Here is a 27,490-nt window from a genome sequence, read left to right as displayed (position 1 = left end):
GAAGAGCGATTGTAGGAAATATATTAAGCATAAAATGGATACATCATATCAGGTGTGAAGCACATGTCTAAAGCCACATAAAAAATTAGGCATCTCTCTTTCTCCTACCTACCCTACAAATGTCACTGGAAAGTGTATTCAGGTCTTCTTTCTTTTGCTCTTTCTTCCTTTACGTTTTAGTTGCTCTTTCTTCTCTCCTACAGAATTAAGAGCACTATATGTTTCCTCACATGCCATGATGACAGCACAAACCTCTGCATCGTCTCGTGGAATTTTCTTAAGGATAAAGGATGCAGATCTACCATCTCCAGCTGCCAAAAGTGTTTGATACATTCTACATCCATGGAAATAATTAAAAGCCAGAACCATGAGGCAAAAATAAAAACTGTGTAAAAACTGTAACAGGATCAGGGAGAGAAGGCTAACAACTTACCGCAAGTAACTTAATACATTGTAAGGAAACCCAGCAATCTCGTACTCCCTCCAAATCAAGCGAGCATTGTTCAAATCTCCAGCATTGGCACAAGCACTTAGAAGAAAATCAAGACACTGCCGTGACGGCCTAAGGCCCAGTTCATCCTTGATTGCCCAAAGCAAGTCCAGGCCAATCTGTAAATGAGTGGCCTCCGATGCTGCAATTGCAGAAAATACCTATAGACACACCGTTGACATTAGCAAGACATTTCCTTTTAGTAACTAGACATTAAATTAAATATATCAGTATCCTGACGTATTATGTATGTTTATAAAATTGAACTAAGAGAGAACATAGAACTCACTCCGTCAAAAAGGGCTTCCAGTACCATTTCATCATTTTCAAACTTATCCTTGAGTTGTTTGAGCAAAAGCATAGCAGAACTGAACCATAAGACCAGAGTATGAAGATAAGCAACTTAAAGAATCCAACTTCGAAACACTAAAATTCAATGCGTGGGGGGCGGGGGCGGTGGATGGGGGGGAAGGGTAAACCTCAAACCTCAAATCATTGTTCCGTGCACAGTACAAGATGACCTTGAAGCAGCCATCAACCCAATAGTCTAGATCACTCATTTCGTTGAGTAGAAGTAGCAATGCATCCAACTCCCCATTGTGTTGAGTCAACTCTTCCTAAGAATGTCAGCAATTAATTATAATGTTGAAGGTAGATAATCTAAAATAACACTAATACAAAACCTTACAATTAGACATTTAATTGCTTTTGGCTCCAACTTATGTCCATCTTTCTTAATCTGTTCATAGACAAGGAGAGCCTCGGACAATTGCCCATGTGATACAAGATTTCCGACAAGTACACTCTTGATTTCATTTAAGCTCTTGCCTGGTATGTGTGGATCCAAAACTACCTGGAACATGAAATACAACTTATGCTCTACACCAATATTGAAAAACGAGGTGATGCACAAAGTTACTCCAAAACGGGGATTCTAGAAAAGCATGGGATACTACACAACATGAAGAAACTAATAATTAGGCTAATTTTAAGTATTTACCCAGTAAAATTAAATTATGTGTGGAGCCTGTAAAAGCTGATATTTTTATTTTTATTTTAGTTTTAGGTGAATAATAAATATGTAAAATAACACTTGTATTAAATATGGTGTAATTTAAAAATATGAAAAAGCTTTAATTTGGATTGGGCATATGGCAATCTCAAAAGCTAGCTTCTTAGGTGAGAATTGCTCTCAAACCTTTTATAAGATCTAATTTTGACAATATATGTTGATAGATGTAACAAGCTTAGGTCCATCCTTTTGTACTTTTCTTTGTTTTTTGCGACCATTGTGCTACCACCACCCAGACCGGTAATCCTTCCACGTTGCAACCGCCACCACTACCACGGTTAGAACTAACTGTTGTGCTCATCTTGGCCACACAACCACCACACTACAAGAATCAGAATGATTAGAGCTCTAACACGCTTGCAATTCCTGTGTGTGTGATAGCACATCTAGCCTCTTCTTCTACGGCGACCATCAATGTCAGACTCGCCTCTCCATCCTCCCTCAGGATCTGTAGTTTTCATTGTGATTGAAGTTCATTGGAATTTGCTAAACATTTTTAGGGTTATTTCTTTCTCTTGATAATTATTTTTGCTTTCTACAATTATCTATGGCCTCTTCAGGTAGAGCATTAAAGGTGTATGAAAGGAGAAAGAAAAATAGTGGGAAATAGCGGGAAAGGTGGTTGGTGACTAGGAGCACGTTTGTTGGTTTGTTAGAAAGGGGAAGAAACTATAAATAAGGGTTCGAATTGTACAGGGGGGTAGTTTTTGACTTGTATAGTTAGATTGGATCATTGTTCCAGTAGGAGGGAGTTTCCCTTGAGTGTAATTCTTGATTGGATCATTTGTTTTACAGCATTAGAATCATGGAGATTGTCAAAATGGTTTCTTTATATTTGATTAAGAAAACTGCAATACACTGGAAAAAGTCATGAGGGTTGTCAAAATATCAACTCTGATAGGTTTTAATACCACATGAAATTGAGTTAGATCAAATCAAATCCCAAAATCTATCTCAGGAGTAAGGATTGCTCAAGCCCTTATAAGCTCTACTTTTCCCACATTTATAGTCAATGAGGTATTTCAACAAGGCATGCAGAGTAATTATAGAATCAATCAGACTAAGAATATGGAGTATAAGAAAGAAAAAGCTTCTATTATACTTAAGCTACAGCTGGTATCATAAATGTAAAGCAGAATCAAAGTTGGCTAAAATAGAAATGAAATAATCCCATAAAGGGATGTCAAGCCCAGGACATGTGAATTCAGAAACTATTTATGGTTAATTAGATCAAATTAGTCAGATAAAATTGCATGAAAGCATTAGCAGTAATAACTGCAAACATGACAATCTACACGCCGCTACTCATGATAATGCAAGTTCTATCATCTAGAAATTTAAACTTCGCACAATGCCTCTATTACCCTTTTAGTCCAGTAACCGTAATGCCAGTTTTACTGCTTGTGTCCATACCTGTTTTGCCTTCTCCAAATTTCCACAAGCTGCGTATGAATGAACAAGGGCCATAAAAACTTGCTTTGTAGGTTGAATTCCAGATTGCTTCATTTCATCACAATACTACGAAAAAAATATGGTAATTAGCAACTGAAAATGTCCATACACCGAATCTAAACATCAGAAAAAAAATCTCAATTACATCAAGTCATCAAAAGTGGATGGATATAGCTACAAGAATGGATGCATTAAAAAACAATTAATCATTAATCAAATGTTTCTTTTTGGGTATGAATGCTGGAGCATTTAACAATCAACAATTACTAGAGGTTCACTCATTTCAATCAATCCTGATATTGACTTTCATTAGAGCAGATGAGCTTGATCAATGTGAACAACACACATTATCAAGAGATTGTGTAACATACTTGAGGAAAATTCTTTCAACACTGAAACTTCTAAGGAGAATCCGAACAATTTGTTCATGAGCCAGGCTTCCAAAAATAAAACAATAACTTTTCTTGCCCAAATTAGATACAAATAAGGATCATGTCTTTATAATCTGAAATATCAAGATCATATTTATATTAGCACTGACATGTAGTATTTATTCTAGTATCAAATCTTTATTATTAGAGAATATAAAATCTCTTCTGTTATTGTGCAGATTTTATTTTCTCAGAATAAATAAATCACCTGTGACACACGGTTTCAGTCAACAGTTCTCTTTTTCTTATACTTCACCAATTGACTTAACTCTTGTTTTGAGAAGTTTATATATGAAGATTTCTAATGCTCTGATACTTCAATTTGTATGACTTATTGTCAGCAATCATTTATTCCATATTTAACATATAACTAAAGTCTATAACACAATATCCCTAAATCATGGGAATCTAATTATATCCAAGAATATAGGGATCTTAATTATATCCCTGAATAATAGGGATCTAATTATATCCCTGAATAATAGGGGTCTGATTACTTTATGTGATGTTATAATATTTCTAAAATTAGTTTCCCAATCTTATACATATACTCGACAGACCCTTAGCAATAAAATAATTCGATTCTACCCTAATATTTGAGATGGCATTAGAGCGCTCAAATCCTGAGAGCTGCCTCTGATTGTGCATCAAAACATCCTATGTGAGTGATAAGACAGCTTTCATTGCTGTCAGTAATCCACAATTCTAGATGACAACCTTCATTGTTGTCAATTATCACTTTGGAGGCAAGATTAATTGCTGTCGTGATTTATCTTGTCATTCATTACCTTTGTCTTTTTGCAACCATGGCAGGTTAGTTGACACAACAATTGAAATGGGGGAAATAAATCCCAAATTCATGGAATGCCACCCAGCAGAGATTGGGCTCCCTACAGGAGCCAACAAAAGAAAGAGAGCATAAGCACACATAGCTGAAAACTAAGGAAGAAAACAGAGGGGAATTGGTTCAACCCAACCTGTTACGTATCAGAGTAGGAGACGTAACCAAAGCAACCTCTCACACACTCAAAGCAAGCAAAAGAATAATGAAAGAATGGAATTGAATGAATGAATTTCTTTTATTGATGGCAATATGTGGATAAACAAAAGTAAACAAGGGTAATTCGGAACATAACCTCCTTCAATTACATGGGAACATAACCTCCCTCACAGGATGTAGCCGTCTGCCAACAGACTTAATAATCCAAAACATACCCTAACAATAGAATCTAACGCTATTTATAATAATTATTTCCCGCTCATTCGATACTCAATATTTCTGTAGGATATATCATTATTTACTATAAATATCTTATTCTGAATATTTTTCTATGATATATCCTTATTTACTGTAAATATCTTATACTGAATATTTCCCTAAGATACATCCTTATTTACTGTAAATATCTTATACGGAATATTTTCCTACGATATATTCTTATTTACTATAATTATTATTTCTAAATATTTCCCGCCCATCCTAACTGTTGTCCCAATTAGGATAGTCACTCTTCAACTGATCGGCTCCCTCCAGGTAGATTTCCAGATGTTGTAGGCAAGTAGGGAATTATTGATATTCATTTACCAACTTGAGAAGGAGTGTTGTAATTAAAAGAAATATCTATAGAATCTTCTTAATTAGAGAAAATATCTATCGAATTTTCCTATTTAGAGAAAATGTTTGTAGGATCATCTAGATTATTTTTCAGTGTATAGTTTTTTTTATTTTCCTTTTTTAGAAGATTAAATTGCTACAAATAACGTAAGGAGAATGTAATTGATATGAAAGAAAATAATAAAGTCACTCTCTTTTTCAAGTAATGTATATTAGGGTATGAGCAGGAAAATACTCAACACTACATTGATTGCAAGTAGACAGAAAAAACCATTTAAATTAGCAGCGAGTACCCGTTTACATATCCACTTCCTATCCAACCCACTGGTACGGATTTTTTTTATCCCTACTCTTCTCTAGCCCAAGAAGGTGTTTCCTTTTCTTTTACCCTTTGTTATACTAAACAAAATGCTAAAGTCCCTTGGATCCTTGATTCTAAAGCATGACAAATTGTTATACCCACATACCAAATTGTTCAAAACGGTTCTTCAAAAAAAATTGTGTAGGCTCATAAACACAAGAATTTCATGTGATACCTTTTCTACAGCTGGTGTTTGTTTCATCCCTGGATCTCCCAAATTTGTTAAGTAACATTTTGTCCATTTAGTAATTTAACATGATCTACACTGTCCAGCTATTTTTTCCTCCATGTCACAAATTTTCTATGTTGGGTTTGATGAGATGATTGCCAGTGGTAGGGAAGTTGATGGACTCTTTCTCTTTGAGGATAAATTTAAGGGAAAACAAATGATCTCTATTGAAAACTTCTAATGGCTATTTAATGAGAAGGGCTCCAAGTGGGCAGGGCAGTATTTCCCAAACAGTATTCCTAGTCATTCCTGAGATAGTTCTTGTGGTTTTCTGACAAAACTATCATGTTATGGATTCATGATTTCATTCTAAAGGTAAGCTATCGTTGAATATTACATTTAATTTTTAGAAGGCAAATAACATTGGAGACTGCCAATGTCAAAAGTTACAACCATTTGACAAGAACACTAGACAAAATTTAATAAATTGACATAAATATAAGAGTTTATGCTCAATTACGAGCCATGTATTACTATCATTACATTAAGCTTAAGGTACCTTCACTATATCCTCTTCCGTTTCACAATTGTTAATCAAATAGCTGAAAGTCTGAGAATCAGGGTCTACATTGGCACCTTGCATGTGTTTCAGGACCCTTAACCCAGCATTGATATTCTTCTACAAAACATCAAAATGGTTAAAAAAGAATGCATTATTTGAAACAAATTCAATACTATTTTCAATAATGAAGAGAAAAAAGTTCAAAAATAGTATATGCATATAATATAGTAAGTCCTTGTGTGTCAGAAGGCTATTTTCACTTATTGTTGAAAAAGATAAAAATAGCAACATATTGCAATTGATATTAATGCCAAACATTAAAATATACTTGGCAAAATTGTTGCATGTTTGACTGATAAACCTATCCTAAAAATTCAGGAATGTCACCTCTCGAAAATATCCTGCCATTATAGCATTGAACATGTTTGCCGTAAGTTTAACATTCATTTCCTCTAAGTCACAAATTATTTTGTATGCGCCTTCAAACTGCATTAAGAAAGTAAATACAAAATAAGTTTGCTGCATAGTTGACACGTTGACACCAATATGAGACTGAGAGTTTGAATTCCTATCTACTATGATTTCTTTTCTTTTGTCTTTCTATTTCTTTTAACTATATATATATATATATATATATATATATATATATAAATAATGGAGAGAGAGGCACATATACACATGCATTTGCTAGCATACACCGGTTTGTTCTTTTGGAGAAGTACACCCACAAGCTACACCTTGGGCGAATTTTTAAATAATTGTAGTCATTTACTGCTTTCAAAAATCAAGTTGGTGAATGTTAGCAAACTTCCTACTTATATAGAAAATCCCACTCTGTTACTAAATACACCTTGATTTGCACCCTAGAGCATTGTTCAAGTGATTTCAACCAATAATGTTCATCAGTTTTACTTTTGTGAAAATAATAAAAGACTAGGTATATGATTAATTCTCCTTGTGTAGAAAATATACATCAAGTAATGTATTTATAATGAAGAATCATACAGGAAAATATGGGCTGGGCCCAAATACACATCATATTGTAACTAACAATATCTAATATTATCTTAACAATATCCAACAACTTTCAAGCATGCATGTTTGACTTCACAATGGGAACTATCAAAACCCCCTTGAATTGAACAACATCCATAAAAACTGCTTTTGCGATAGGTTGAAAAATTTACACTTTGAAACATACTAGCTTTCAAGGGGAAAAAATTAAAATATAAACCTCTTCGAAATCAACTTTAACCAAAATCAATGCTACAAACATTCACCCAAACACGTCTCTATTTCAAGTTAATTGATTATGAGATCATTTCTCACAATGTAATTCAATAACTATGTTAACATAAAAACTATACACCAAGGAATAGAATTTCCTCAGCTTTTGTACGACTTTACAAAAACCATGTTTCAGGAAACGGACATCTTGAAAAGATTAATCTGAATAAGAAATTTCATATAATTCATTGATTTGAAACTGCACATCAGACTCTATATATCGAGAACTTTAATGCTAAAGTAAAGATTGCAAATAGATGTCTAGAATCTTCTAATAACTTCTAACAAAACACTTATATCATACTAAAGCTTATTACTATATTTTCTTCTGAATCAACATACCCATGCACCCATGAAAACATAAAAGATCCAACTTACATCTTTTATCCTCACACAAAAGTGTACCAAGCACCTGCATATTTCACCATTCAACTCCAAATGATAGCGACATATTATTGAATGGATTCGATGTACCTTGATTTTTAGTCAAGCATGGAAGAAAAGAAAGATATCAGTACAATATGAAGAATAAAGGTTTAAAACAATTAAAAATTATGACAGAATCAGTTTCCACATAAAATAATTAAGCTCTCCTGAAATATAAAAATATTGAAGACTTCTTAACTTTAAGAATGAAATTTCATGAAAATACAAAAAGGGCACAATGAAGTCCATGATGTAATTCCCCTCTATGCATGAAGAATAATTTTCTTGTCCAATAACCTTTTTTTCATATCTTATGTTGTGCATATCGCTTAGTCTTTGACAAAGGTATTGTAAAACATTAGTTCTTCATTTCTAACCAACATCATCATTTTAGATAATTGATCAACAAAAAAGGGTAAAATTTTATGATAATTGGGAACTAATGTTGTGGACAAAACAGTCCATTTTCATTATAATTAACTACAAATTCATCCTTGAATCTTAAAAATAAAAGGAAAAGAGAATAAGGAAAGGATCACTGGCCCTGTTTCATTGAAATCAAGGTAAAAACAGAAGGAATAACCCTACTGCCCAGAGCTAAGCTCCTAAAGAGACCCAAACGGTACTCTCCACTCTTAATTTTGTTAAAAACAGCATATCCACCACCACACACTCCTCTAACCTATAAAGGTAACAATCAAAAGGGAAATCTTCTAGGATCCCCCACTTTCTCTCTCTCTAACTAATTCTGCTGTGTCCCCCTCAGCCCCTTTTGATTTTTTCTCCTAATATAAACTTGTCCCCATTTCCTTTGCTGTTTTATTTCTTTGTCTAATATATTTTCTGGTGCAATAGATAGTTGGGCTGTATCAATACCTCCCTCTTGAAAGATAGTCTTGTCCTCAAGACTAAAGGTTGGAAATTGGACCTTCCTTGACATCTCATCTTCCAACGTTGCTTCTTTTACTGTTTTTCTTGACCACTAAACCAGCCATTGGTTAACCCTTTCTCCCTCCTTGATTATGCTTCTTGTCGCCAACACGTCCTGGGGTAGCCACATATCTGATTGGTCCTCTTCTAACCCTGTTGGCAATTCTTTTGTTGTTTTATACTCCCCAATGGCCTTTTTAAACAGCGAAACATGAAATACAGGATGTATTTTTGAATTTGGTGGTAATTGCAACTGATAAGCTACTTCTCCAACCCTTTCAAAGACTTCAAAAGGTCCGTAGTACCTTGCGCTAAGCTTAGGACTGATGCGAGAAATAACAGTGTTGCTTGTGAGGTTTCAGTTTAAGAAACACCATGTCCCCTATCTCAAAACTTCTCTCCTGTCAGGTGTTTGTTTGCTTGTGCCTTCATACGCTCCTGGAACGCATCAAAGGTCTTTTCAGCTGACGAATGGCTCCGTCTCTATCAATTAATTCATGCTTAACCGCCTCTACTTTCACCTCTCCTCTTACAACTGGAATAATCTTTGGTGGAGGCCTCCCATAAACTGCCTCAAAGGGTGTAGTCCCTATAGATTCATGGTAAGTGGTACTAAACCACAACACGACAACCAATTAATCCACACTTTCAGTTGATCAGTGATGAAACAACGAAGGTATGTCTCCAAGCATCGGTTGGTCACTTTCGTTTGACCATCTGTTTGTAGGTGATACGCGGAGCTCATCCTTAACTTGGTCCCCTGCAGCCTAAAAAATTCCCTCCAAAAAGCACTTATAAAAGTAGGATCTCTGTCACTTACCACTGCTTTAGGTACCCCATGCAAACGAACCACTTCTCTGATAAAAATTTCAGCAATACTCTTAGCAGTAAAAGGATGTTTTACAGGAATGACATGACTATATTTTGTAATTTTGTCAACCACCGCTAATATAGTATCAAAACCTTTCGATTTTGGAAAGCTTGTAATAAAATCTAAGCTTATGTCTTCCCATACCTCTTCCGGAATTGGCATCGGCTGTAACAATCCTCCTGGGGCAGTAGTTACGTATTTCTGACGTTGACATGTGTCACACTCTTGAACAAATTTCACGATATCCCCCTTCATCCCCTTCCAATATAAGTTTGTTGTAGCCCTCCTGTAGGTCCGGTAAAAGCCAGAATGTCCTGATTGGGGAGACGCATGCAGCTCTTTTAACAAATCGAGAATCCAAGGTGATTGAGATGAAATCACTAACCTGCCTTTATACTGCAGTACCCCTTGTTGATAACTGAACCCTGCATATTTTTCCTTAACTCTTCCCTCTTTCAGTGTTGTAATGATCTCCAACAACTCGCCGTCCTTATGCACCTCATCAACTATTGCAAGATAATCCATCCAAATTGGCTCAGTAACCATTTTTCTTAAATCTACAGCATCCTTACTTCGAGACAATGCATCGGCACCTTTATTTTCACAATCCGGCTTGTAAATTATTTCGAAGTTATACCCCAATAACTTTGCCACCCAAATTTGTTAGCTCGTTGTGGTGATGAGCTGTTGCAGAAGTTGTTTAAGGCTTCTCTGATAAAAAAAAACTTTAAATCTTCGCCCAAGCAAATATGGTCTCCAATGTTGAATGGATAAAACTACGTCCATCAACTCTTATCATACGCTGATTTGGCCAAATTCCTGGGGCTTAAAGCCTTGTTGTAATAAGCGATAGGTTGTCTATTCTGCACTAGAATGGCCCCAACACCAGTACCTGAGGCATCACACTCAAGTTCAAATTCCTTCTCAAAGTTGGGCAAACATAAACATGGAGCAGTTGTTATCAATCTTTTCAACTCATCAAAAGCCTTTTGGGCATTTTCATGCCAGCTAAAGTTGTCTCTCTTAGTCAGTTCAGTTAAGGGCCACGCAATGTTTCCATAATCTCGCACAAATTTCTTGTAATAAACTGTGAGGCCTAAGAAACCCCTTACCCCTTTGACATTCTTCGGCACAGGCCAATCGATCACACTTCTTACTTTTTCAAGATCTACAAAAACTCCTTTCTCTGAAATTACATGCCCCAAGTAGTTAACACTGCTTCTTCCAAAACTACATTTCTCTTTATTTGCAAATAAAACATTATCCCTTAACAGCTATAGTGCCATAATGAGATTTGTTAGATGCTCTTCCCAATCCTTCCCATAGATTAATATGTCATAAAAAATACTAGGACTCCCTTCCTCAGCATTTTCTTAAAAACTTCATTCATTAAAGCTTGAAATGTTGATGGCGCGTTCATGAGTCCAAAGGGCATTACCAGATACTCGTAATGTCCCTCATGGGTTCGGAAGGCCGTTTTCTCTATGTCTTGCTCCCTCATCCTGACTTGATGGTACCCTAATGTGAGATCTAATTTTGAAAAATACTTAGCTCCATGCAACTCGTCCAAGAGCTCTTCAATAACTGGGAGTAGGAATTTGTCAGGTACCATCACCTTGTTCAATGCCCTATAATCCACACACATGCACCAGCAATTGTTTTTCTTTTTCACCAAGATTCCCAGACTAGAAAATGCACTCTGACTATGCCGAACATGCCCCATACCCAACAATGAATTAACCTAATTCTCTATCTCATTTTTCTGGTGAAATGCATAACGGTAGGGCCTCACGTTAACTGGTGCACTCCCGAGAAGCAGGTTGATGCAATGCTCCTTCTGGCGTTTTGGAGGTAGGCCTTTTGGGTCCTTAAACACATCTCCATATTGACCCAATGTTTGTTTCAATTTTTCCAACAAAGTTTGACTTGTTTCTTCTTCTTTCTTAGCCTCCCCTTCGATTTCAAACTTGTAGAGACTAGAACTCAAAGATTCGCTTTGCTCCGTCCCTCTAACCACTTTAATCCCTTGGGCCGAATTAAGCTTCATGATTTGCTTCTTCCAATCTACCCACATCTCTCCCAACGACTCCAGCCATGCCATGCCAAGGATAAGACCAATATCCTTTAGTTCGAATAAAAACGCATCTACTACAAACTCATATGTCTCAAGAACAATCTTCAACCCCCGACAAACCCCTGTTGCTTCTGTTTGATGCCCATCTCCCATCAATATACATATCTTCCGCGTAATCTTCCATTCCAATTCCATTCCTTTAACAAACCTTCGCGAAACGAAATTATGAGACGCTCCAGAATCTATCAAAATAAGAAGAGGTATCCCTTTAATCATTCCTTTTAGTTTCATTGTTCTAGGCGCGTCTTGAGTTTCTTTCTCCAGCACGAAGAGACTGATGGCACTGCAAACTCCATCGACTTCCTCAGTTTCACCCTCACCGTCACTTTTAGGGATTTCTTCTTCATCGTCAATCTCAATCTGAGTCTCATTTTCGGACACTATGGCCCTCAATTGTTTAATTGGGCATTGATGATTTGGCCCATACGGCCCACCACATTTGAAACACAACCCTTTCTTTTTCCTTTCCACCAAATCCTGATAAGATAAATGACACACCCCTCTCTCACGTGCTCCCCCAAACCCCCTATCATTTGTACCACTTCCAATTTGGGCCTGACCCATTACTTCATCCATTAGCTCCATACCCTTTTTGACCCACTAGTCCCATTATGTTTTGGCCCAATTTTGTGACCCAAATTATCACCTCCTACTGCATGCGTCTCATTTCGCATGTGCCACACTCTATTTCGTCCTGACACTTCCAAGTCAATAGCACGAGCAACATTCATCAAACGTCCTCCAGTTAAAGGGTTTGCGATATGTAAGCTTCGCACCTTAGCTCGGACCTCTTCCCGCAGACCATGGGTAAAGTATGAGAAGCATTGCTCATCATGGAGTTTAGGAATTTGGGCGATCGAGCATTCAAATCGTCCAATACATTCATCCATGCTCCCTGTTTGACTCAACGCTGTCAACTGATCATATACACTCCCTTCCCCCATTCCTCCGTAACGCTCAAGCAACTCCTTCAAATTGTCCCATGACAAAACATCATAATCGTTTAACAAAGTTGAAAAAGTGGATTGTCCCTCCTTCCATACACAAATGAGCCAAATTTACTTTCACCATCTCGCTGGTCTCCTGAACCTTGAAGTAAATCTCCGCCCTCGAAATCCATCCCGCAGGATCATCACCATTGAACATTGGTAACTCAATCCTTTTTACTAATTGTCGAAAATCCGCCAGAACATCTCCTTCTAAGGCTGTCAGGCTCACTCCACCCTCGGTGTTTTCCTTATGTTCTGTTTTTTTTTCCCACCGAACCTTCACCCTCTTCATTAATCCTCTTTCCAAAACTCCTCGTCATCAACTCCATCATTTTTGTTTGATTTTCTGCAGCTTCTTTTCTCATCTCTTCTAGTGTTGAATGATTCTAGGATGCTTGCAAGCGCAACTCTTCATGATTGCTTTCATTCGAATAACCTCTTCTTCAACATACCCGACCCAATTCTCCATAGAGTTCCTGAGATCACTGGTTCACCTTGGTTTCTGCTTTCTGCTCTCGTGTTAACCATTCACCCTTGAATGAAATATCCGACAGGTAGGACCAGAAATGTTACGAAACCACAGGGAGAGTAATAAAAATAAGAGGAAAAGAGAATAAGGAAATCCTGTTTCATTGAAATCAAGGTAAAAACAGAAGGAATAACCCTACTTCCCAGAGCTAATCTCCTAAAGAGACCCAAACGGTACTCTCCACTCTTAATTTTGTTAAAAACAGCATATCCACCCCCACACACTCCTCTGACCTATAAAGGTAACAACCGAAAGGGAAATCTTCTAGGATCCCCCATTTTCTCTCTCTCTAACTAATTCTGCTACGTGTCCCCCTCAACCCCTTTTATTTTTTTCTCCTAATATAAACTTGTCCCCATTTCCTTTGATGCTTTGTTTCTTTGTCTAATATATTTTTTGGCCCAATAGATAGTTGGGCTCTATCAGACTCCATGACCAATTATTTTAAAATTACGCAATGGCTACTCACTTGCTATATATATATATATATATATATATATATATATATATATATATATATATATATATATATATATATATATATATATTTGTATTATGTTTTATATTTTATATTATATGCAAGCTATGCCATTTACATAGCTCAATTCAGTTCTGTTTAACCAAGTTAGCTTGTTCATGAGTTGTCCCCTTATAGAACTATTCAATTTGACCTATCTCTCTCATGCCTTTTCATGAGTTACAAGTTTTATTTGGGTGCATTTATGGATTACATTATTTAGATTAAGAAGTTTAAATAAGCATCATACTATTCACATTTTTTTATTCAACATATTCCAAAACAACATTAGTTAAATAATCCCATCTATTGTAAGGAGAAAAACAAAAACTATCAAAAATCATTCAACTTAATTCGAAGGCAAATAAAGTGAGTGAGCATATTAAACACACTAGAATGATAATTATAAGAAAGACAAAATAAGAAGTTTACCCGTTCCAAATTTCAATTAAAAGAAATTGACATTTGCATGGATTTATTGCAAAGAAAGCCGTTTTCTTACTAGGTAAAGGGTTAAATCATGAAAATAGACCATCATGAAAATAATGATTATGCACTTCAAAATGATGTTTGATTTCTAATTATCTTTCTTTTTACATTATTCATATGCATTACATGTTTGCTACATATAAATTTTATAATCATGATATAATAAAATAATAGCATCAATACAATAGTACATCTAGACATCGTTTTAAGAAATTAGTTTACTAATATTTTATAATGACTTGTTACTAGAGCCCTTGGTGATTTATTGCTTCATTATTTTAGACATATTGTATAAATGATTCAAAATAAAATGCTTGATAAATAATTTCTATTAGGGCTTAATTTACAGAGAGCAAATATTATTTGTAAACTCATGCATACTACTTGTGAAAGACAAGTTTAAATCAATTGAAAAAAAAATACTTTGTTTAGTTTTCAAAGCATACAGTAGCTATTAATTTCTATGATGCCTCTGAGTGCACATGTCTATGTCTAATGTCAACGAAACGTCTGCACAAGGTAGTTTTGGATTATCGTCTGTCTTTTTGAGACCTACGGATCTTAAAAAAGAAAATAGTTCCGAAAATTAACGCATACTTAACATTGACTGCTTGGGAATCTATGACCAAAATTTTATTATGTTGTGAGAAGAGATGAATAGATTATTGGGTACATTATCAAAAGAAGAAATAGATGACATGTAAGGAAGATGAATTATACCCAAATATATTCAAAAGATTCCTCGCAGATTTGTAATATGAATTGTAACACGTCAGTTGACAAGTTAAAGCCAGCATCACACATTTGTTCAACAATATCTAGAGCATCGCCCACCTGCATTGAAAAATGAAAAGCAACAAAATTAATAAAAATGCAATTTGCAGAGTTAAGTTGTTGTATATGAATAACCCAAAGTATTGCCTTTCAGGCAGTTTCCTCGCTTGAGAGGACAGAAATGAGCTCTGTGAAGACCTCTACACTTCCTATTTCAACCAACATCCCATGGATTTTCAAACTTTCTTCCACCAAACCTTGCAATCAATGTTATTTTAAATATTTCCCATGTGAAAGAGGTTTCTGTTTGTTTCAATCTATTGAACCAGTGTATAGTTGATCCTTCCGTACTCAATTTGGTCTATTGAACCAGTGTACAGTGTTCTCCACTTCAAAAACCCTTGAGCCCGTGTGATACTCTCCTCATCATCGATGAAACCTAGCAGTTCTACTTTCTTAACCAATATAAAATGCTCATTCTGGCTATCATGGTGATCATAGTCTGACCCCATTCCGGCAGAACAACTCTCACCATCGCTTTCTGGTGTAGGAAGTATTTTCTTTGTTATCTCACTCTCTCTAGTAGTCAGATCTAAAATATTGAGTAGGATGAATGCTATTAGAGATGTAGAAAATTAGTTGGCTAAATAAAAATACTTTTGCATTACCAATACTGTTAGAAACATAAAAACATCTAAAATATTATTTTAGAATATTTTAGAATATCTAAGACGATCTCTGAGCATTTATTCTTCTTTGTATTTTGAATTATTTCCCTGTCTAATTAGGATGTTTATGATCCAAAATTTAGTGATTGAAAAGGAAGTAGAAAAAAACAACAACTATTGTGGGAGAGAATAAAAAGAATTGGAGAAAACTTTAGTGAATAAATTGATTTAATAATATTTTGAGCAATTGGAGTGAATAATAAACAGATTACTGTTTATATTTGTTCACTTTTGGAATACGTTTAGCCATGGATGGATGCATTGAAAAAGTTGAGTGCTCTGAAAAGGCTCTCGAGAGAATTGGAGAAAACTTTAGTAAATAAATTGATTTAATAATATTTTGTGCAATTGGAGTGAATAATAAACAGATCATATTTCGTGTTGGAATATATGTTTACCCATGGGATGGATGCATTGAAACAGGTTTGAATGCTCTGAAAAGGCTCTCAATACTGATTAGGTTATCATTTTTTTTTCTATCTTTTTTTTCTTCTCTTCCTTCCTTCTTATGATTAACGTTTTTCAAGTTAAGTGATGCCCACAATATAAGGATGAATAAAAAGAGGTATACCTGGTCTAAACCACAGCAATGCAAAATAAGCTTTTCATATGATGACGATGAAAGCAAGACTTCTAGTAATTCATGCAAATTATTGACTTTTGCCATGATGTCCTCAACCTTCAATATTACCAAACAACACTTAATATCAATCACATCACATCATTACAGACTTATTATAGGACTTCTAACTTTATGGAATTTGTTGGACACAATTTAAAAATAATTTTTTGTATGATCTGATTCCTAAATAAGTTACATGATATAGGATTGAAAGAGCATACTATTAAAACTTAAAATATAGTTTTCTTCACACAAGTTTAAGAAATATATACTTCTTAAAATTTAGATTTCAATCTAACTCAAACTTACAAAACTAGTTTGTGAGAGACATGTTACATTTACATTTTTAGAAATAGTAATTGAAGACACAGAATATAAAAAAAACAATAGGAAGGAGACAACTTGTGATAGAAAAAAAATTATAAATAGGAGACAACTTTTGACCCTACTTTGTTTTGACCTACATTTGTACACTTATTTTTATTTTATTATGTCTTCCTATTAGTTTTTAGTTCAAATTCAGTTTTTAATATATGTTTATTGTGATTTTATGTTTTGTTGGGCTATTGTTCCTTTTTTGTTGTAAAAGGAGAAGATTTAGTCCCAATTGGAAACAAGAATATGTTTTGCCTCGGCGAATGTTGTTCAATCAAGTAGTATAAGCAAAGACCTCTCTGTTAAGCTAGCCTTTAAGGCATTTAAGTGAAAGCTATGTGACGTGTACCTTCAAAGATTCTCAAAGATTAGGACAAGATATACTATCTTCAACAAATTTCTCAAAACGGCACGAATATAGTCAAACTTCTAGTTCCACTACTTCTGTTGCACACACAAGTACATCATTTGTTCACCACACTGACTCAACTATCTTGGCCTGTGAGTTACCCGTAATCCCTCTCTTCATAATAATGCTATGACTTATCATAGGTTATCTCTTTCTCTTTATACTTTTCTTTCACCTATTTCCTATGTTACAATTCCAAAATTTGTAGGTGATGTCGTAACTTGCCTTAGTTGGTGTTAAAGCATGCTTGATGAAATAAGTGCTCTTATGAATTGTGTAACTTGGAAACTCATTCTTTTACCTTTTGGGAAATGTGTTCTTAGTTATTGGTGAACTTTTGCTATCAGATACTATTGCTCGTAGCTCGCCTAGTAGCCAAACGTTATACACAAATTTTTTTATTGGATTAGGTTGACACTTTTTCTCAAGTTGTAAAAATGACCTTTGGTCGCTTATTCATAGTCATGGGTGCTCTTCAACATTGGCCTCTATATCAATTGAATGTCCAAAATGTTTTTCTAAATGATGATTTAAGAGAAGAAATCAATATTTGAACAACCTCCAAGTTTTGTTGCTAAGGGAGGAGACTCTTTTAAATTGGCAAGTCATCTCCGCATATTTTAATATGCCCTCAAGCAATTTCCTAGGGCTTGGTTTAGCAAATTTAGCATTGTAGTTCAACAATTCGGTATAACTCGAAGTGAGGCATATCATTCAATATTTTTGTCACTCAAGCATTGGGTGTATCTATCTAGTAATATATGTTGATGATATTGTGATTACATGTAAAGGTCGCTATGGCATCTCAAAGGTAAAGCAACCCTTTGTGACCACTATCAAACCAAAGACCTTGGCAAACTCAAATATTACTTGGAGACTAAGGTAGCACAATTGAAAAGTGAAATTGTTATTTCTCAGAGAAAGTATGCATTGGATATTTTGGAGAAAACTAGGCCAATGAATTTAAAGCCTAGTGACACACCCATGTATCCCAATGCCAAACTTCTACCTAATTAGGGGGAGCCACTCTGAAATCCTAAGAATTATATAAGATTAGTTAGAATATTTAACTATCTAACATTTACTCATCCTAACATTTGTTTTGCAGTTGGTGTGTTAATTTCTTAATTATCCATGTACAAATCATTGGAATGTTGTCATTTGTATATTGAAATACATCAAAGCATCTCCTAGAAAGGTTTCTTATATAGATAAAATAATCATGCTAGAATTATATGTTATTCAAATGTTAATTGGGCAGGCTCTCTTTCTAAAAGACAACAAAGAGAATATTGTAGCAAGATCTAGTGTCGAAGAGAACATAGAGTTATAACCTCAAATATTTGTGAGCTTATTTGGCTTAAACAATTGCTTAAAAAATTTCGATTTGGAGATGACACTTAAATGGAACTTAAGTGACAATCAAGTTGTTCTTTATATTAACTCAAATCTCATCTTTCATCAAAAAACCAAACATTAAAGTTGATTGTCATTTTATTCGAGAAAAAATTGTATCTAGAAAAATCAAGACTGAGTTTAATAATTCTAGTGATCAACTAGCATATGTGTTTACAAAATAATTAGGGGGACTTAGAAATAATTATATCTGTAAAACACTAGGTACATATGATTTATATGCACCAACTTAAGGGAGAGAGATAAATATAATGAGCTTAGGTCCATATCTATGGATTTTCCTATTTATAGATATAAAACCCTATGAATTCAAAACAGATTAGGGATTCAGCCTATGTCCCTCTTATTTCAACAAGTATTATTAAGACTTACAAAATTATAATTTGATAACTTAGGTTTTATGTTTTTAAGCTTATAAGTTCATTCTTATATATATATATATAAAATATTAGAATAGTGGTCATCCGGTATCCCACTTTTGGGGCCAGCCGTTCTGCTTCAATATCCAGAAATGACAAATATAATACAGGCAAAAGCGCATCATATTATAATACAGCATCACGGACATTTACCAGTAGTATTCATGAGAAGTTCCTCACCGCTAAATTAGGAATGCTAACAGCATAACTAACAATGAAGTTTGAAATATTATCTTCATCGTAATCTGCATCACATAACAATCCATCATCAACATCCTTAGCGTTACATGCCACAAATTTATAGAGGAAGAAAATACTTCATCTTTCTGCCACCATCCATTAAAATTCCTAATAGATATTGGCAAAGTACTAGAAGAACATAAATTAGTGCATTTGCAACTTCAACAAAAGCTTTAAAAGAAAATATATCTCTATATTTATATTATATAACACCAGGTCTCTACCTAAGTAAATTATACATTACGATATAAGAAAGTTAAAGGCAATCTTTTATTCTAAAGCTCCAATAATTTCCAATTGAAACTTGTTTATGTATATAAGCATAGTTTATTTTAACTCTTACTGGTGAAATTGTAAATAGCATATTGTTACGATAAAAAATTATTCTCAATATCTCCGTACTACTTAACTAAATAGCATATTCTCACTATTACTATACCAGATATGTCCTTTGCAACTGGTGTTGTGAATCAATTCATGCAAAATCCTTACACTAATCACTCAAATTCTCTCATTTGTATTCTAAGATATCTCAAAAAGGCTCCAAAATAAGGACTTCTTTATGAAGATAAAGGGAATACCCAAATTGTTGGCTATTGCAAGGTTGATTGGATTAGTTCTCTTATAGGTAGACGCTTATGATATGATATTGTGTGTTGTCAGAAGGAAATGTTATCTCTTTGAAAAGCAAGAAACAAAATGTTATTGCTCGATCATTTGTCAAAGCTGAGTGTAAAGCAATGCCCTCCCATACATGTGAGCTTGTATGGGTAAAACAATTCTTACAAGAATTAGACTTTTGTGAAATGCAGCTGATGAATATGAATTGTGATAACTAGACTACCCTTCACATGGCTGCGAATCCAATGTTCCATGAGAGGATTAAATACACTGAAATTGATGGTGACTTTATTTGAGAAAAGTTGTTGTCAAAGGAAATCTACACAAATTTTGTTGGCTCAAATAATCAATTAGCATATGTATTAACAAAAACCTTGAGAGATCCTCAAATTGAATTTATTTGTTTCAAGCTTGGTACATACAATTTGTATACTCTAAAATGAGAGGAAGTGTTAAAATAAATAGTCTTTAATAGGTTTTATTGTAAGGTGCTATGTGCCAAGACTAGTTCCTAGGTGTCTCTCTTCAAATTACCTTATTTTCCCTCTCATTGTATGTGGTGGCTTAGAGTTATTATAAATATGAAATCCTAAGAGAAGGGAAGTCACTCTCTCAAATTCATTCTAATATTCTTGTGTATCTTTCTTAAGTGTAACGTTCTAATGTGCCATCAGATTTATACTTTACATTATAAAGCCATATGCATCCTATTGCCCTTTCATCCAATGGCCTGTCAACAATTTCCCATGCTTGGTTCTTTTCAAAGACATTCATCTCTTCATTCATGGCTTGAACCCAATCTTCATCCTTCAATGCTTCTTGAACTGACGTAGGGACTATAATTGCATCAATGACAGAGGAAACTCTGGTGCTGCATAGATATGTTTTTAGTAGTCAAAAAATCAGAAAAAGGATACTTAGTACAAGACCGAGGTCCTTTTCTAAAAGCAATGGACAAGTCATCAAGGTCAAGTTCACAATCCATAGTCAAGGAATTTTCAAGAGGTTCAAGGGTTTTAGAATAAGGATCACTTACCCCCAGTTAGATGATTATTGTTGTTCTTAGATCAGGTTAGGTTACTTTTGTCTGCTCCAATATTATGAGAGAAATTATCTGGACGACTAATTTATGGAGTTGTCTCTGACTCAGGTACAAAGATGTCCTTATTAGGAGTAGCTTCAGAAACACGACTAATTTCTGGAGTTGATCCTGACTTGGGAACAAAGACGCCCTTATAAGAAGTAGATTTAGAGATATCCATACAAGATTTTCCAGGAGAAGTATAACGAGTACCAAGAGTAGTATTAGTATGAGACGACTTGTATGAAAGGGACAAAATAACTCAGATTCAAAAGACTCAACTTCAAAAGAACTTTCACCCTAAAGTTGACAATGTATAAAAAAAGACTTAGTTTCATCAAAAGTAACATTCATGGAGGTAAAAATCTTTTGACTCGAAGGACAGTAACAATGATATCCCTTTTTATTAGATGCATAACCAAAACAAATATGCATTTAATAGCTCTAGGATCTAATTTTCCACAGAACTATGAATATGGACAAACACAACACATCCCTTTCATACAAAATTCAATGGAGTCAGACCATCTATGACTCAAGAGAGTAATCAATTAATAAAACAGGCACCAGTGAAGATAGTTTCTCCCTATTATGATTTACGGACACTCATTTGAAATATATGCCCATGCCACCTCAAGAAGATGCTTTTTTTTCTTTCAACAATGTCATTTTGTTATGGTGTATTCACACATGTAAATTCAGGAACACCATTTTCAGAAAGGAATTTAAACATCTCATGGGTTACACATTCCCTCCCATTACCAGAACGTACACGTTTAATTGACTTCCTAAATTGTGTTTTTACTATATGGAAGAATTTAACAAATAGAGTAAATACTTCATATTTTCCTTTCATGAGAAAAATCCATATAACATGGGTACAACCATCAATAAACATGACAAACCACTTAGCATTAGATTTACTATAGTTTGATGTAGGCCCCCAAACGCCACAATGAACTAATTCAAAAGGATGGACATTCTTTGTATTACTAGGAAGATGTGGTGCAATGATGTTTTGCAAGTTGACATACATCACATTTAAGTGACTTAATAGACTCTTTGGAAAATAAGGAAGGAAACATGGACATTAGAATAGAAAAGGATGATGCCCTAGACAATGATGCAAAGGTGGTGCAAGATTGGAGACAAGTGATACTTGTTTGTGTACTGATACTATCGTTAACAGTTCCAGACATCCTCCCTATGGCAAGATCCTAGAAAACACAAATTGTGGAAAAGAAGGTTACAAAACACATTCGGTCATTGGTTAGTTTATAAATAGAAATAAGATTATTGAAAGTTTTGGAGCATAAAGAACACCTTTAATGTTGAGGAATGGTAAACATTACCATGTCCAATTACTGAGGTACAAGTCTCATTAGCAACAATAATGTTGTTACTAAAAAGAGAAACATATGATGTTAAAAGAGATGAATGAAGGATCATATTACTTGTCACATCAAAGTCTAGAACCCAAGAGTACTTACATAAAGTTTTAGTTATTAAAAGAGGAATTCATGGCTAGAGAGCAAGTACCAGAAAGAAGGTGACTTACTGATAGAGCATGAGAGATTTCAGACTTTCAGTATCAACACTTAGTGCATGTACCTCTAAAGTTAGAAGATCAACATTGTTTAGTGGAGTTGTCATGCTTAAGTAACAATAGGGATTCGTTAGCCTCCTTCAACTAAAATAGAATAATAAAACAAAAGGCATCAATAGTGGCTGCTGCAATGACAGTGACAATTCTGACGATGGAAATGACTAAAGCTCCGACAACCACTCTAACAAGGTCCAATGACAGTTTCGACAAAGGTCCAATGACAGCTCTGAAGAAGGCCTGGGGACAACTCTAGCAAAGGTCAATAGCAGCTCCAGTGGACAGCAAACTCGGTGTGACCGCAGCAGCAGAACCACAATTTAAAAGGAACCATATCTAAGAGGTAAAGAAGAAATGTTGAAGCACGACTCCCAAGATTGGGAGCTCTAATACCATCTTGAAAGGATTAATATGAAAAAATGAAAATTCATCTAAAATAGTACATCAGCATTGAGATATAGAAAACTCTAACCATAAAGTAATAATAACAAAAAAATCTCCAGAACCTTCTAATAGCTTCTTACAACTTCTGGTAAAACATTTAATATCCTACTAACAACAATAGTTAAGAAGAAAATAAGATCATAATCATACCACGTGTTCTCAAGTCCAAAAGTATGTCATCTGCAACAGATTGCTGTTGGAGCCTGCCTAATGATCGGAATATATTTACAATACATTCTGCAGATAAAAGCTTGATGATGTCTACATTCTTCACCACATCCAAAAGTTGCATTGTCTTATCACTTTCACAAAGAGCCATCAAGTAACTTGCTGCAACAGTTAATTTTAGCTGAGTTTAGTCTACCACGTGAAACAAAAATGGTAATGGCACGTGGACATAAAAATAAACAAGAATTGTTTTTAATAAATTTTATCATACTAGATGCACAAATTTTCAAATAATTTAATGTTATCACAAATTTTCAAATTTTCAAATCACTTCTATTGTAGGAAGGTGGATCCATCAACATACTGGGAAAATGATTTAGTGCAAATTCAATTTTCTTATTGCTTCCAACATGGCTTGAATTAAGAAAAAACCATTGATTGTAACACAAGCATCAAACATACATTCCCAAAGCAGTTATCATTTAAAGCATGTCACTTAGTATACCCTGGTAGCAAGAACAAGAATGCCTTATAAAAGGCACCATTGTTGTCCCTATTGCTTTTACTTTTTTTGGTTTAGGGGATGGAAACAAGTTGGTCTTGTTTAGTGTAGGAGATTTAGAGGGGAATTAATTTTGAAAGTGGTATTACACCATTTTTAACTTATTTGCATTCATTTCTATATATCTTCTCTATTTCTCTTCAACCAAATACCTTTAATCTCTATTGTATTTCTTAGATATTTCCACTCATCCTTTTTAATTTTGCTGAAAGATTGACCTATGAAAAGATATTATTAAGTTACGAGGAGATATGATCAATCTATGGAATTGTAATGTAATAATAAGTTAGTCATGAGCATTACCTATAATCTGGTATATTATAGAATCAAATATATTAGACTGACAAGTATTTCATCAAAAATAATCTTGATAGAGGTCTTGTGGTCACAACTCATGTCCCTAAGGGACTTCAAATAGCAGCAGACATTTTCACTAAATTATTTCCTCATTTTCACTAAATTGTTTCCAAATTATTAGTGACAAAACAAAACCCAAAGGATGGTACTGCTCTGGTACCATGTTGAGAAGACAAATTGAAAAACCATAAGATGAGTTTTGTGTCATGTGTACATATGAGTATTCCTCTTTATAACGAAGAAAAGACATAATACTAAAAAATGAAATAAATATCTAACGATGGGAAATATTTGGTAAGATATTTCCCTATCAAATAACATATCTCCCTATTTAATATAATTAAATTGTGTATCTCTAACATAATGAAATCATATCTCAAACAATTTTCATCCATCATATTTCTCTTCTCTTTATCAACCAAAGATGAAAAAACCAAAGCAACTCATAAATTTCTTAAAACTTCTTTTTAAAATCCTGCAGTGGATGTTCAAAATCGGATAAAACAAATCATGAAAATTGATTAACCAACCTCGTAAGTCTGAATCTCTATCATCAACTATAATAAACTCGCAAATGTCCCGGATCATTTCTTCATTGTCAACTCTTAACCACAACAACATTTCATAGTAACCCAATCGTGAAGCTGAACGAGGATTCTCAGCTTTGATAACATCAGAGAAAAGTTGAAATTCTTGAACCAGACCCATATCAATTAGATAACAGAGAAGTGGACCATATGTTTGCTCTTCCAGCGGACATCCAAAATCCCTCATTGATTTGAAAAGGTGAAAAGCCTTACTCATCTCATTTACAGCTATGTATTCATCATCAGTCGCCCTAGCCTTCTCTATGCACACTTTTATCAATGCATTGTACTCCTTTACGCCTGTCTTTCGACCCAAGTGACTAAACACATTAACTGTTTTTGTTGCTCCTAGCCTATGTGCACACAATTTAATTAACCTGTTGAAACGGTCATTACAAGAGTATTTAAAAATCCACTTATGCTTCCGCTCACGCATTACCTCCTTTCGTTTAACCGATAAATTACTATGAGACAGGTCTGCCATCCATGGTATATCTAACGCACTTTTCCTTTTTTCTTCCTGGTCGACTTCCTTGTAACCAGACCCTTTGTCCTGTTTAGCTGTAAAGGAAAAAACAGCACATGCCCAACATTGATACAAACAAAAACATGAACAAAAGTCATTTCAATTCTCTAGGTAACCAGTACTCTGTCAGTAATTTCAACAAACACTTACAGCACAGTAAAGCAGATATCTGCCTAGTACTCTCATCTTTGCCGACCAAATCCCCTGCACCAAAATATATTGGAAAACAACACCATTACACACCCAAATACCCCAACAGCACACCAAAGTAACCCCCAAGAAACAAAACAACTGAAACCAACGCATTCACTACCACAAAGCCCAATACTTTTTTAACACGCTTAGCTCCAAAAAACACAAAACTCATTAACGCAATACGACTCCTCCATGAAACTTAACACAGATGAAAATAAGGGCAGGCATAAAAAATGAAACTTGACAAGGATAACAAGGGAAAAGTCACCAGCGAGGTCGTGTTCAAAGGAATGTTTCAGTTCAGAACCAAAACCGACTTCGAATTCAGGAGAAGGTGCTATAAAGGATTCAACACTGGTGTTGGGTTTGCGGATTAACCGAGAGCGAACGATTTCGGCGAGAGTGCATAGGTTTCTTCCGGCGGGGGCGCGCATCTAAGCTCTGCAACAAGGAAGAAAAATACGAGTTTACTTGTTGGGTGCTTAGGTTTTGTTGCAGTAGTGTTAGTTTCGTTCGTTCTAAAAATGCGCTTTTTGTTGGTGTACGAAGCTGAAGTTAGAACCCAACTACTGCATACGAAGGACCAACGTGAAAATGGTGAAGAACGGCGTGTACACAAAATCACAAAATGCTGTCACGGAGGATGTGGGACGCCGTAAGAAAATCATAATAAAAAAGGAGACTAAAAAATAAATAAATAACAGTAAGAGAAATAACACACATCGAAAAGAAAACAATTACTTAATAATTAATATATTAATAACCTAATTATGTATGCTTTTAATTTTTATCTTCAAGTACTAATATATATTATTAAAATGTAATTACAAATCACTTGTTTTCTTTAAAAATGTCAATGTAATACTTTTTTTTAAAACTCTTTATCAAACAAGAATTTTTTTTATCCCTCATACTATGCTATATATATTTTTGTTTTTAAACTAAAAACTCTTTACTAAATTAATAATTTAATTTTCAAAATTATAATAATTCATTTGTCTTCAGAATTCATTATAAAATTGATATACTTATTAATTTACTTCTTGGTATTATATTAGATAGTTACTCCTTTTTTTAACTACATTTACATCTCAACATTTTTGAAAACTTTATACAAAACATTTTTGAAAACATTGCACCGACTGTTACTGGTAGCTAGAAAATTTAAGTGGTATACTTTAGATTTAAAGCACTAATCTTGTGTAAACATTTGTTCCTTCTTTGATTATGCTAACTTTTAGTGTTGAAATTAGTTGGAACTGAACATACAAGTCAACTCAATCAAATTATAATACTTGATCAATTATACTTTTAATTTGAAAAACTGTATATTAATTGTTAATTATAACTTTTGAGTCAATTATAAATGTTCAATCTAATTAAAAATATATATTTGCAAACTCTGAAAAACATTCTAATAGATTATTTTTTTTAATCTATTCAAACTTATTTAGGGATGGGCAAATAGGACGGCAATCGTTCCTGTTCACCTTCTACAAATATTCAAAATCAAAAGTCTTCAGCCAAAAAAGAACACACCAGTTTCTTCTTTGTTCACCTTCTTTGAATTTAGGATCGAGTGTTCACTTCTTATCTTCTCCAAACTTTGTGAGAGTGAAAAAAAAAAAAGAAGGCAAGCAGCACAGTCCCAAAGATGACCCATAAACCAAGGAAACACAGATTATTTTTTTGAGCACTCCAAAACAAAAAAGAGGAGAAGGATGAAGAAAAAATAACCTGTATCCCACTAAAAAGAAACAGAAGAAAAAAACCTTACATAAATCTGAAAATGCATTTCAAAAATCTTTGAACAACACAAAAAAAATATTTGTACCTTAGTGTTTCATGTTTGCTTCTCTTTTCTAGCTAAAGGAAAATTGTTCTTAGGATCTTCGACGATGGTGATCGGCAACGGCAGAGTGCGGCAGAATCTTTGATAGTTTGGCGCGAATGTGCAGCAAAGCCTCCCACGACGGTAGTCTTGAAAAATAAAGGGTTTTGACAGAGACAATGAGAAAGATATGTAACCGCAAAAAGAA

General features: G+C 34.4%; 1 protein-coding gene across 7 annotated transcripts; it reads right to left on the bottom strand.

The window, feature by feature from the left end:
* LOC106756187 (pentatricopeptide repeat-containing protein At4g04790, mitochondrial) lies at nt 1–27,490 on the bottom strand. Of its 7 annotated transcripts, XM_022778670.1 has the most exons (18): nt 27,286–27,489; nt 26,991–27,055; nt 25,720–25,892; nt 25,407–25,460; nt 24,674–25,291; nt 23,207–23,386; nt 19,248–19,312; nt 16,398–16,505; nt 15,045–15,158; nt 7,818–7,913; nt 6,540–6,638; nt 6,150–6,269; nt 2,976–3,080; nt 1,179–1,343; nt 977–1,107; nt 780–858; nt 434–651; nt 1–334 (listed from the first exon to the last, which is right to left on the bottom strand). In XM_022778670.1, the coding sequence occupies exons 3-18, from the start codon at nt 25,883–25,885 to the stop codon at nt 139–141; spliced, it is 2,514 nt and encodes an 837-aa protein (XP_022634391.1). In that variant the 5' UTR covers nt 25,886–25,892; nt 26,991–27,055; nt 27,286–27,489; the 3' UTR covers nt 1–138. The 7 variants fall into 7 exon arrangements, with proteins under 7 accessions (XP_022634391.1, XP_022634390.1, XP_014493978.1 ...); XM_022778669.1 differs by lacking the exon at nt 26,991–27,055 and having other exon boundaries at nt 25,720–26,082; XM_014638492.2 differs by lacking the exon at nt 26,991–27,055.

The sequence above is a fragment of the Vigna radiata genome, chromosome 2 (genome assembly GCF_000741045.1).
Source record: "Vigna radiata var. radiata cultivar VC1973A chromosome 2, Vradiata_ver6, whole genome shotgun sequence".
Classification (NCBI taxonomy): domain Eukaryota; kingdom Viridiplantae; phylum Streptophyta; class Magnoliopsida; order Fabales; family Fabaceae; genus Vigna; species Vigna radiata.
Note: the sequence above shows the minus strand (reverse complement) of the source record. Positions and strands in the feature narration are given on the sequence as shown.